The sequence below is a fragment of the Hemibagrus wyckioides genome, linkage group LG13, assembly GCF_019097595.1.
Source record: "Hemibagrus wyckioides isolate EC202008001 linkage group LG13, SWU_Hwy_1.0, whole genome shotgun sequence".
Classification (NCBI taxonomy): Eukaryota; Metazoa; Chordata; class Actinopteri; order Siluriformes; family Bagridae; genus Hemibagrus; species Hemibagrus wyckioides.
In genome coordinates this window covers 1,652,501-1,665,000 of record NC_080722.1, presented here as the reverse complement: position 1 = coordinate 1,665,000, position 12,500 = coordinate 1,652,501, and the positions used below count along the sequence as shown (strand labels likewise).

Here is a 12,500-nt window from a genome sequence, read left to right as displayed (position 1 = left end):
AAAAAAAAAGTATTTAGTTCGTTCTTGAAGAAGAAAATACACAGGTGAGCTCAAAAACACCAAAAGGCCCAACAGTCCAGGTAAAATAAAGAATAAATAAATAAAGAAGAATTTGTCCCCTTCACATGAGTTGGTCAGATGAACAACATCCTCCAGGAGGTAGACATTTCTGTGTCAGTGTCAATGGTAAAGAGAAACCTTCACCAGAGTATATATAGAGAGGTGTACCACAATATGTACAGCACTGGTAAGCCTCACAAACTGGAAGATCAGAGTAGAGTTTCCTAAACACTTCTAAAAAAAATATCTGTTCGAATCTGAAACAACATCCTATGGCCAGATAAGAGAACGCTAATGAGAAAAGTATGGCAAAAATAAGGAACTGTTCATGATCTGAAACACACCACTCCATCTTATTGTGACTGCTGACAGCAGGATTATATGAAAGTTAAAATTAACATTATAGAATTTCACAACTAAAAAATATAAATTGAAGGGAGCAAAATACGGGGGCATATTACAAAATAACTTATATTATTCTGAAAATATATATATATTTTATGATATATGATATATATATATATATATATATATATATATATATATATATATATATATATATATATATATATATATATATATATATATCAGTGGCGGACCATGCATTTCACACCTAGGCCTTCACTGGTGTCCTTACTGAACTAATCCACCTCTATAGCATCATTATGACCCCCTGACATTTTCTCTTCGGCTCCTCCCCGTCTTTCAGCATGTTCTTTAATCTGCAGACCGCAGAGTCGCAGAGCGATAATCAGAGGACAAGTGTGTGTGTGTGTGTGTGTGTGTGTGTGTGATCAGGAAGACTCGTATTTGTCTTGTTCAGTACTCAAAGGTTATACACATCTATGCAATACAGTGGAATGCTGCAATAAGTTTACCATCCTACCCTGTTAGTCAAACCTTTATTTTATTTATTAATTTATTTTTTACTATTATACCCTCATTGGGGGCTGAGCCCCCCTTAAATGAAGATTCTAGAATCGCCCCTGGAAGCCAATAGATACTAATCAACTGTTCAATAACAAAGTAAAAAAGAAATTAGTCTACAGTATTTCACACCTCACAAGGAATAGTCCATTTTATTACAGTTACTTTTCTCAGAAAAGGCAGTCTTGATGCCGTATGCAGCAAACTGCAATCTCCGGAGGACTCAGCATCCGAAATGAGACGCAGCAAATATAGAAACAATTATCCAATCAAAGGACGGGAAATTGCTGACGTAATCGTGTGCCTGCTATATGGCCCGAGTGACGCGAGGTCAATGGATCAGTTTCATTGCCAATTATTTTAAGCTCCGGGCGCCTGCACTTTTAATTCTGAAGGCCTTACGGCCACGCAAACCATGATGTCAGCCACTGGCTGAAATATGATTGGATAAATACTCTTATCATAAATATACACTACTGGAAGCAGCGCAACCGAGAGAAAAGCTATGAGATGTAGGGAATAGACTATTGGGAATAATTTAATACACATTCATGGAAAAATATAAAAATATAATAAATATATTAAAATGCAAGTCAGTGATTCAGATCACTGCTGTTTAGGCCAGCAGAGAAGGCCTTGCTGACCCTGACGGTCCACCACTGATATATATATATATATATATATATATATATAACTAATCTGAAGATGTGGAGGTTTTAATTTTCATTTATTTTTTCAGTTATTTTTGATTTTAAAATTATATATACAGTATAATAGAAATTGGCCAAATGGACATGAATACCTTTGTATGACTTTTTTTGGTCCTGGTTTCTTGACAGCATCTGAATCTCCACACAGAACAGCCAGAAAGTTTCCAGCTAAAACCTCCTAAAAATGGACAGATTAAAAAGGTAGATTCCAAATCACCAAAAAACAAAAAAATATAGAAGTATAATCAGAGTATTTAATTGTTGTGTGTATAGAATAAATTACCTCTCCAGTGTAGTCCTTTGGAACCCCAGTGTAAACATTTGGTCCACTTGGTTCATTAATGATTTTACCAGTATCAGGGTTACTGCAGAATAATATCATATTTCTACTTATGAATGTTTATTATTTATATCATTATATAACAGGTGACACAGTGATACAGTGGGTAGCTCGGACACCTCAAGTTGTTGGCTATATGGTCTTTCATTTAGCTTTTCCAAAATTGAATGTTTAAATGCAAACTATTCAAAATTCAATCCTGAGAAATTAATAAAAATTCAGGGCTAAAATAACACTTGTGTGATCCTCAACAGTTTCTATAAACAAACATATAACATAAGGTCAAACAACAACAAAAAAAACAACACAACAGATTTCAAAATGTAGTCATTTCTTCTCAAAAAGGAACCAGGTGGGAAAAAGTAAGAACACCCTATAATTCAGTAACATGTGGAACTTCTGCTTTATAGAGGTATTCACACTTCTTGAAGATTAACTAATCTTGTGTATTTCATTAGGAAAACCTGGCTGCTAATTACTCTCCTAATGACAGTGGTAGTATGATACTGTAAAGATAGATAGATAGATAGATAGATAGATAGATAGATAGATAGATAGATAGATAGATAGATAGATAGATAGATAGATAGATAGATAGATAGATAGATAGACTTAATTGATCCCATGAGGGAAATTCTAACACACAAAATTGAAAAAATGAAAATTATGAAAAATACTTCTACTTCTAATCTGTAAAACTCACTCTATATTATAAGCGATGTCGTCATACATCATCACCACAATCTGTTCATCTGGAATCCCATTCTGCCGCATGACTTGGTAAGCGTGACACACATTGGCCTGCAATAAACAGGAAATTTAGTTATGTACTGAACTGTAAATGTATACTGTGTTAAATTTTTATAATATTACAAAATACTTAAAAATAGTTATTTTGTTGGAAAGCAACCTATTTACAAAACCCCTGTAAAAACAAGCCTCTGATTTTAATATTCTCACCTGATGCCTGTAGTTTTCCCAACCTGTAGAACCTGCTGCCAGGAGAACCCACTGTTTGCTTTTGCCGCCTTCCATATCGACTATAAAGTTCTTATGCAGAATATTATTAAGTGTCACTGGACCAACAAACCTAAATGTTGTAAAATAAAATAGTCATATTTATTGCACTTCATTGTTGATGAATTCTGGATTCTGATTGGTCAGAAGGTGTTGATTAGTCTTCTATAACAGCAGCTTTGACATTAGTACAGCTGGACATCACAGGTTTATATTAATGCCCTCGCTCTGATACGTTATTGTTTCTATAGTAACAGCTCATTCACAGGGACTTAAGAGAGGATTTAATAGAGAGAGAAAAGAGAGGCTGGTGAGGGAATGACTGCTTAAAGCTGCTGAAGGAAGTGACAACAGGAACTAAGCTGTTTCATAAACATGGAATGTAAAATATAAACAGATAAAAAGTATGATGTTTGATTCATTAATCAATAGATAAACTGTAATTGTTGCCAACATTTTGTGATGTTAAAGGAATGCATTTGTTATTGGAAAATAATGAACTTTACTGTAGTAATGTGGTGATAAAATATATTTTATATTATAATCAATGAACTAATTGAACTGAACGTTCACACCAAGTTAGTAAAAGACTTGAGATCCTGTTTCCTGTCATTTAGTCTAGTCAGTGCTGCTCACTGCTGAAGAATCTGATTAATTAAAGATAACTGTTTCTGCTTTAATTTTGTCTCCTTAATTCTTATTGTTGTATTTCCACCACAGTATCAGTAACTTTATCACATCACCCCATCGCTCAGTATTTTACTGTAACAGCATCACACACTGTGTCTTATTACTTACACAATAACTCACTTATCTTTCATTTAATTACAGCTTTCTGCTAATAAATTGTAAATCTACAAAAAGTAGTCATTTTCCTCTTGAGTTATTAGTATTAAATAAATATAGAAATGTGTTGATTCTTACCAGGTGTCTCTCCTGAGTCTGCTTCAGCTCACTGTTAGTTGGAGCAAGTGTCCTGGAGAGGTGCACTGGGGTATTTATAATCTGGAGTCTCCTGAGTCATAAATTAATTTACTGGTAAAGATATTTTTCCAGTAAAGCAACAGTTCACAAGAATTATTGAGAAACAGAAACACATCCTCGGTCACACAGTTGTTTTTTTTTTTTTTTTTTATGAGTCATGTTAGTGAAGTTTTATATCAAGATCTGAACCCTTGGCTGGGGTGTGTTATTTTTATTGAAATCATGTTAACACAACGAATATTAATACACCGATCAGCCATAAAATTATGACCACTGACAGGTGACGTGAATAAGACTGAGTATCTCCTCATCATGGCACCTGTTAGTGGGTGGGATATATTAGGCAGCAAGTCAACATTTTGTTGATGTGTTAGAAGCAGGAAAAATGGACAAGCGTAAGGATTTGAGCTTTGAGTTTGACGAAGGGCCAAATTGTGATGGCTAGACCACTGGATCAGAGCATCTCCAAAACTGCAGCTCTTGTGGGGTGTTCCCGGTCTGCAGTGGTCAGTATCTATCAAAAGTGGTTCAAGGAAGGAACAGTGGTGAACCGCTGAACCTGAGGTACTACATTCCTTCAGTCTGCAATACTGCAGATAAAGACTTCTACATCTTTGTAGCAAGAACATCCAGAATCTCTATTTTTCATACAGTATACCAACTTAACAAATTTCTTCTTCATTAAAGTCTTTAGCAGGCTTTGTGCTTTGTGTTTTCTAGTAAAATATATTGGACAAGAAAATTTTCATCAACTCATCAAACAAGTAGTAAAGGAAGGGAGGCAGCTTCTAGGGTGTTGTTAGTGAACTATGACTATGAGTCTCTCAAACTGACTGCAACATAAATTTTAAGGAAGTTCAGGCAGTTACCCAAGGTGGACTGCAAAAAAGGAAGTTCAATGCACAGTCAGTACACAGTCAGAGTCAAGAAAAATCCTAAACCAGTAAGGAAGCAATGGGGTCATTTTTTGGCCAAAAGGAATAGAGAGGACATTCATGAGACAAAGTAAAAGAAATCAGAATAAACATTTATCATGGTAAGATGCACGCATCAATCTTTTACAAGTAAGGCCTCACAGTGCACCGTTGTAGAGTAGGATAAAGAATGATAAGCACACGATAGAGTAAACTCATAAACACCATTATCACTAGAGAATATTAAAGAAGAGGACCAGAAAATAGATTGTAAGCAAGAAACCTATAGCGGGGTGGTACGGTGGCTTAGTGGTTAGCACAGTCGCCTCACACCTCCAGTGTCCTGGGTTTGAGTCTTGTTCCCACTCACTGTGTGTTTAGAGTTGGCATGTTCTCTGGGTGAACTCATGAACATTATTATCTTCGTCTTCTTTCGGCTTTTCCCTTCAGGGGTCTCCACAGCGAATCATCTCTCTCCACCTATCCCTATCTTCTGCATCCTCAACACTTACACCCACTAGCTTCGTATCCTCATTTATTACATCCATATCTCTCCTCTTTGGCCTTCCTCTTTGCCTCCTGCCTGGCAGCTCCATGTCCAACATTCTCCTACCAATATACTCACTCTCCCTCCTCTGGTCATGTCCAAACCATCTTAATCTGGCCTCTCTAACTCTGTCCCCCAAACATCCAACATGAGCTGTCCCTCTGATGTACTCGTTCCTAATCCTGTCCAACCGTGTCACTCCCAAAGAGAACCTCAACATCTTCAGCTCTGCTACCTCCAGCTCTGACTCCTGTCTCTGTCTCAGTGACTCTGTCTCTAAACCATACAGCATGGCCGGTCTCACCACTGTCCTATATCACCTTCCCCTTGATTCTCGCTGAAATGTTTCTATCACACAGAACTCCTGACACCTTTCTCCACCCATTCCAACCTGCCTGCACTCGCTTCTTTACCTCTTTCCCACACTCTCCATTACTCTGGACTGTTGACCCCAAGAACTTAAACTCCTGTACCTTCTTCACCCCTTCACCCTGTAATCTTACTGTTCCACTTCCCTCCCTGTCATTCACACACATGTACTCAGTCTTACTACGACTGACTTTCATTCCTCTTCTCTCCAGCACAAACCTCCACCTCTCCAGGTTTTCCTCCACCTGCTCCCTGCTCTCACTACAGATCACAATGTCATCTGCAAACATCATTGTCCAAGGAGACTCCTGTCTGACCTCCTCTGACAACTGGTCCATCACCACAGCAAACAGGAAGGGGCTCAGAGCCGATCCCTGATGCAGTCCCACCTCCACTTTGATCTCCTCTGTCTGCCCTACAGCACACCTCACCACTGTCCTGCTCCTCTCATACATGTCCTGCACCACTCTGACATACTTCTCTGCTACTCCTGACTTCCTCATACAGTACCACAGCTCTTCTCTTGGCACCCTGTCATACGCTTTCTCCAAGTCTACAAACACACAGTGCAACTCTCTCTGACCATCCCTATACTTCTCCATCAACATTCTCACAGCAAAAATTGCATCTGTTGTGCTCTTTCTGGGCATGAAGCCATACTGCTGCTCACAAATTTCCACTACCTTCCTTAACCTAGCTTCCACTACTCTTTCCCATAGCTTCATTGTATGGCTCATCAACTTTATCCCCCTATAGTTGCTGCAACTCTGCACATCACCCTTATTCTTAAAGATCGGCACTAATGCACTTCTTCTCCATTCCTCAGGCATCTTCTCACTCTCTAAAACCCTGTTAAACAAACTAGTTAAAAATTCCACTGCCGCCTCTCCTAGACACTTCCAGACCTCCACCGGGATGTCGTCAGGACCAACTGCCTTTCCACATTTCATCCTCTTCAAAGCCTTCCTGACTTCATCCTTTCTAATCTTATCTACTTCCTGTTCCACAGAGTTCACCCCTTCTACTCTTTGTTCCCTCTCATGTTCCTCATTCATCAGCTCTTCAAAGTTCTCCTTCCATCTCCTCTGTACACTCTCCTCACTTGTGAGCACCTTTCCATCTCTATCCTTAATAACTCTAACTTGCCTCACATCCTTCCCATCTCCATCCCTCTGCCTAGCTAACCTGTACAAGTCCTTCTCTCCTTCTCTAGTGTCTAACCTAGTGTACAACTCATCAAACACCTTCTGCTTGGCCTTAGACACCTCCCTCTTCACTCTGTGCTGTAACTCCTTGTATTCCTGTCTATTCTCTTCAGTCCTGTCCATGTCCCACTTCTTCTTGGCTAACCTCTTCCTCTGAATACTATCCTGAACTTCCTCATTCCACCACCAAGTCTCCTTATCTTCTTTCCTCCTTCCAGATGAAACACCCAGCACCTTTCTTCCTGTCTCCCTGATCACTTCTGCTGTTGTTTCCCAGTCATCTGGCAGCACTACCTGCCCACCCAGGGCCTGCCTCAACTTCTGTCTAAATTCCTCACAACATTCTTCCTTTTTTAGCTTCCACCACTTGGTTTTCTTCTCCATCTCTATCTTTGACCTCTGCTTACAGACCATCAGATTCATCCTACACACCACCATCCTATGCTGTCTGGCTACACTCTCTCCCACTACCACTTTACAGTCACTAATCTCTTTCAGATTGCCTCTTCTACATAGGATGTAGTCTACCTGTGTGCTCCTACCTCCACTCTTGTAAGTCACTCTATGCTCCTCCCTCTTCTGAAAATAAGTGTTAACCACATCCATGTCCATCCTCCTAGCAAAGTCCACTACCATCTGTCCTTCAAGGTTCCTTTCCTTAACTCCAAACTTGCCCATCACCTCCTCATCACCTGTGTTCCCCTCACCAACATGTCCATTAAAATCTGCTCCTATCACCACTCTCTCCCCCGTGGGAATACTCTCTATCACCCCATCTAATTCACTCCAGAATCTCTCTTTCTCCTCTAACTCACAACCTACCTGTGGGGCATAACCACTAACAACATTCAACATCACCCCTTCAATCTCCAACTTCAGACTCATCACCCTGTCTGACACTCTCATCACCTCCAGAACATTCCTCACAAACTCCTCCTTCAGGACCACACCTACCCCATTTCTCTTACTATCCACACCATAACAGCTTGAAACCTGCTCCTATACTACGAGCCTTGCTACCCTTCCCCCTGGTCTCCTGTACACACAGTATATCCACCTTCCTTCTCTCCATCATATCAGCCAGCTCTCTACCTTTCCCTGTCATAATACCAACATTCAGAGTTCCTATTCTCAGTCCTACACTCTTACCTTTCCTCTTCTCTCTCTGTCTATGCACTCTCCTCCCTCCTCTACTTCTTCAACCAACAGTAGCCCAATTTCCACCAGCGCCCTGTAGGTCAACGGCGCCGATGGCGGTCGTTGTTAACCCGGGCCTCGACCGATGAAATTTAGAGTACTGACGATTCGCATGGTTAAATTTGGCACTGTTTTACGCCGGATGCCCTTCCTGACGCAAACCCTCTCTATTTATCCGGGCTTGGGACCGGCACAGAAGTCACTGGACTGTAACCCCATGGCTAGATGAACACTATTATCACTAGAGAATATTAAAGAAGATTTCCTAAAAAAATCTTAAGAAGATTTCTCCAGTTTCTTCCCATAGTCCAAAGACATGCTCCTAGGCTGATTGGAGTCTCTAAATTGCCTGTAGTGTGTGAGTGAATGAGAGTGTGTGTGTGTGCCCTGCGATGGGTTGGCACTCTGTCCAGGGTTTATCCTGCCTTGATGCCCAATGACGCCTGAGAGATGCACAGGCTCCCCGTGACCCGAGGATAGATCAGGTAAGCGGTACAGACAATGGGACCTATAGCAGGCCTACTCATGAAGCTTCATAAGCTTCAGAGTGAAATAAAGTATAAACAATCTATGGGCTTCACAAAGTGGAGAAAGTCTATGATCTAATGCAAAAGTGAGGAGAGGAAACATGAACTTTTTTGGAAATAACCTGAAGCTTGCAAAGGCAAGAATAGAAAACTTGCAAGGTGAAGATTATGTGGGCAATGAGCATCTTGTGCACTGAAATGTGATTGGACAAAGGCCAATGTAGGGTGAAGAAGACATTTTCCTGCAGTTGCTTTGGTGGCTGCCATGTGATCCTGGGTGAAGCAATGAAATTATTGTGAAGTTGTGTCTAATTTCTTCAGAAAGTAATCTCCTGGCTCATGTTATCAATGTCTTCAGTGATGCAGAAGAAAAAACACAGTAAATTTTAAACAACTGAACAAGTTTAATTAAATACATCTTTGCGTTTTAATTCTAGTGACAATCCATTTCTTTATTTTGTCTCATCAGCTAGAAACATGTTCATTCTTACCTCTTTGCCCTTCTGTGCGTGAATTTATCTGTTTTGTAGATGAGAATGTAGTTTTGGTTATGAGATGTGGGTTCTGTATGTAATGTATATTTTAGAGATGCCAACTAGTTTTGAGTGTGCTTTAATTTTTTCGACCATTATTTCCTACCTTAATCTTTGCTATGGGGCCATTGTCATTATTTCATGAACTGGATGTGGACGTTAGAGCAATTAGGAAAAATGTGATGTTAATTTCTGTCATGTCCTCGGGTTTAAAGGAATGAAATGACTACCATTCACTGATGAAGCTTTATTGTGTGTGCCTTGGAACATGTCTTTCACAGATGGGACTGCACTTCATCCGACAGCATCTGGATAAACCAGGGACTTATGTGAGGCTCCCGTTCATGGACTTCAGTTCGGCCTTAAACTAACCCAGCTCTCTGTTCCTAGCTCTATCTGTCAGTGGATCACCAGCTTTCTGACAGATAACAGCTAGTGAAACTGGGGAAATCCACATCAAACAGCCGTACCACCAGCACTGGTGCCCCCCAGGGTTGCGTCCTCTCTCCACTGCTCTTCTCCCTTTACACCAATGACTGCACCTCTACTGATCCATCTGTCAAGCTCCTGAAGTTTGCAGATGACACTACAGTCATGATCATCAGCCTCATCCAGGACAGTGATGAGTCTGCTTACAGACAAGAGGTTGAGCAGCTGGGTGTCTGGTGTAGTCTTAACAACCTGGAGCTCAACACACACAGTGTTGAGGAACACCCCTGCCCTCCCCCCACTCACCATCATGAACAGCACTGTAAGAACAGTGAAGTCATTCAGGTTCCTGGGCACTTCAATAACTGTCTAGTTTGGCTCAGCTACAAAATCAGATATCAGAAGACTACAGCGAACAGTTCAGACTGCTGAAAGGATTATTGCTGCTCCCCTGCACACCCTTAAAGAACTCTATACATCCAGATTAAGGAAAAGAGTTTAGAAAATCACTCTGGACCCCTCACATCCAAGGCATCTCCTTTTTGAACATTTGCCATCTGGCGAGGATCAGAGGACCGAATACTAGGACAGCCAGGCACAAGAACAGTTTCTTCTGCCAAGCAGTCTACCACATGAACAGTTAAATGTTCCCCCCACTGTGCAATAGAAATATGTGCAATACCTTATATTTATTCTTATCACCCTACATCCCATCTTATTGTATTCTATTCTGTTTGTACAATTAATTTTATTTTTCTATTTAAATATGTGTATTTCTATTTCTTATTGTATTCTTATTTTTTTATTGTGTATTTCTGTTGTCTCTGTGCCCTGGAGCTTGTGACACCGAAACAAATTCCTTGTATCCGCAAACATACTTGGCAATAAAGCTCTTTCTGATTCTGATTGTTTCCACCCACATTAGGGTGTAGTCAGCAGGATGACCACAAATTGGTATCAGAGTCATGTTTTTTCTTATCAGAGTAATGTTTTTTTCTTGATCTATTTGTTCCTTGTATATTCTGGATTCTGTGTTTTTGGAAACAGAACAGCAGGGTGTTATTCCAGATTTATTCTATTGCTGACCCTTTCCCTGCAATGGTAACGCTGTCCTTTATTTAAAAAAATATAATGAAGAAAGAGTTGCAGTAAGTGAAGAGATCTGGTAGCCCAATTAAGAGCTGACAATGCAAGGCTGCAGCAGGCACAGGCATCAGTCGGGTGGCCTGGTCCTGATGCAGCCTTGCCTTCTGCCTTCAGTGCTATGCATTTTATACCTTAACCTTCTGGTGTTGTTGCACCTGAATGGTTTGTTTTTGTTTCTCAAGATCAACGGTTCCCAAAGTTTAATGCTACATCAGGTTTAAGTAATAATGAATAGAATGAGCAGGCCCAGGTGTGCATAAGTGTACATCATATGTCGATTGACCAGGTTTTCTTCTTGTTTGACCACTTGGAGGGTGAGGCTGGTGAAGAGATCAAGTATTGTCCTGAGGTAGAATGTTGAGACCCTGATAAGATTATTAAGGTGCTGTGTAATCTCCGGTCTTATGCAGCATTACAAGAGGCCTCATGGGTGCTTATGGGCCTTGTAGAAATGGGATAGGAACTGGGTGCCAAATGCAATTTCTAATGCAGAAGGTTTGTTGTGGGACCAATTTGTTGAGCATGACACAACACAGATAGTTCCCTGAGGCAGGAACTCAAGCAGTTGATTCATCACCAGCCTACTTCTACATTATTAAAGGTTCACAGCAAAGCCATTAGGTGGTGTAACAACCTGTGAGCTACGGGTTGTGTCATGTGTCCTTGCCTGTGCATGTATGCTTAGTCTTTTAGGTTGGTCCACTCTGTATTCCAGCCCAGGCTTTCCTGATGTTCCAGCTACTTGGAATGTATAGCTTGACAGAGAAAGACAGAGAGAGCTACCTTTAGCTAAGAAAAACTATACATTGAAAGCTTGACTAAACAAATGTGTTTTTCAGTGTAAACAGAGAGAATGTTTTTTGACAGTCTGGAAGGCCTCCACATGGACCTTAGCATGCTGCTTGGCAAAGGTGACAGCATCCAAACATCCCAGTGCATCCTACCTGGATGGTCACTCACATCAGTTAACATGCAGGGTACCGGCATCTGCTCCAAGCACACTCTCCACTGGTGTCCCACAAGGCTCAGTATTTGGTGCCCCCTCTATACTTACTCTCTTGGCAAAGTTATGTCTTCAAATGGGTTCTGAAGCTAATGATCTGTCCCCAGTGGCAGTAAGCATCACTAAGTGAGCACTACTGATTACACAGTGATTAGTGTAGACTGATGGTATCCTAAGACTGTTACCTAGTGAACCAGTGTTGATGTATTCTGTCATGGACTGCTGGACAGTTTCCTGCCTGAACACTAGAGGGCGGTTTGACAGGGTTTGTTTATACCTGTGCCATGTGTCTTTGTTTATGTTTTGTGTTCTTGTGCGTTTGCCCCGCCTGATCCTTAGCCCGTTCCCACCTCTGCACATCTGTCCCTCATGTTTCACTAATTACCTTCCCTATTTATATGGGTTTTGTTGTGTGTGGGTTTCTTTTTTTTGCTGAGTCCTTGTTGTTATTGTGTGCCTCTTCTGGTCTCTGGATTTTATTCTGTGTTAATTTTCTCCCACCGGTGTTACTGTGTACGATTCTGTTTGTTTTTAAAGAAATAAAGTATTTTGTCCCGACTAGCTGCTATCCCTGCACTTTGGGTCTGATCAT

At 40.6% G+C, this 12,500-nt stretch overlaps 1 protein-coding gene across 1 annotated transcript in view; it reads right to left on the bottom strand.

Annotated features, from left to right (window-relative positions):
• LOC131363826 (legumain-like) overlaps positions 1-4,134 on the bottom strand; it is a 10,087-nt gene extending 5,953 nt beyond the window's left edge. The window contains exons 1-5 of the mRNA XM_058406745.1: positions 3,979-4,134; positions 2,998-3,127; positions 2,741-2,838; positions 1,981-2,062; positions 1,790-1,875 (exon numbers count right to left, since the gene is read on the bottom strand). Of these exons, the coding sequence (XP_058262728.1) occupies positions 1,790-1,875; positions 1,981-2,062; positions 2,741-2,838; positions 2,998-3,072 (341 nt within the window). The 5' untranslated portion in view covers positions 3,073-3,127; positions 3,979-4,134. The remainder of the gene's footprint in view (positions 1-1,789; positions 1,876-1,980; positions 2,063-2,740; positions 2,839-2,997; positions 3,128-3,978) is intronic.
• Positions 4,135-12,500: the final 8,366 nt, after the last annotated feature.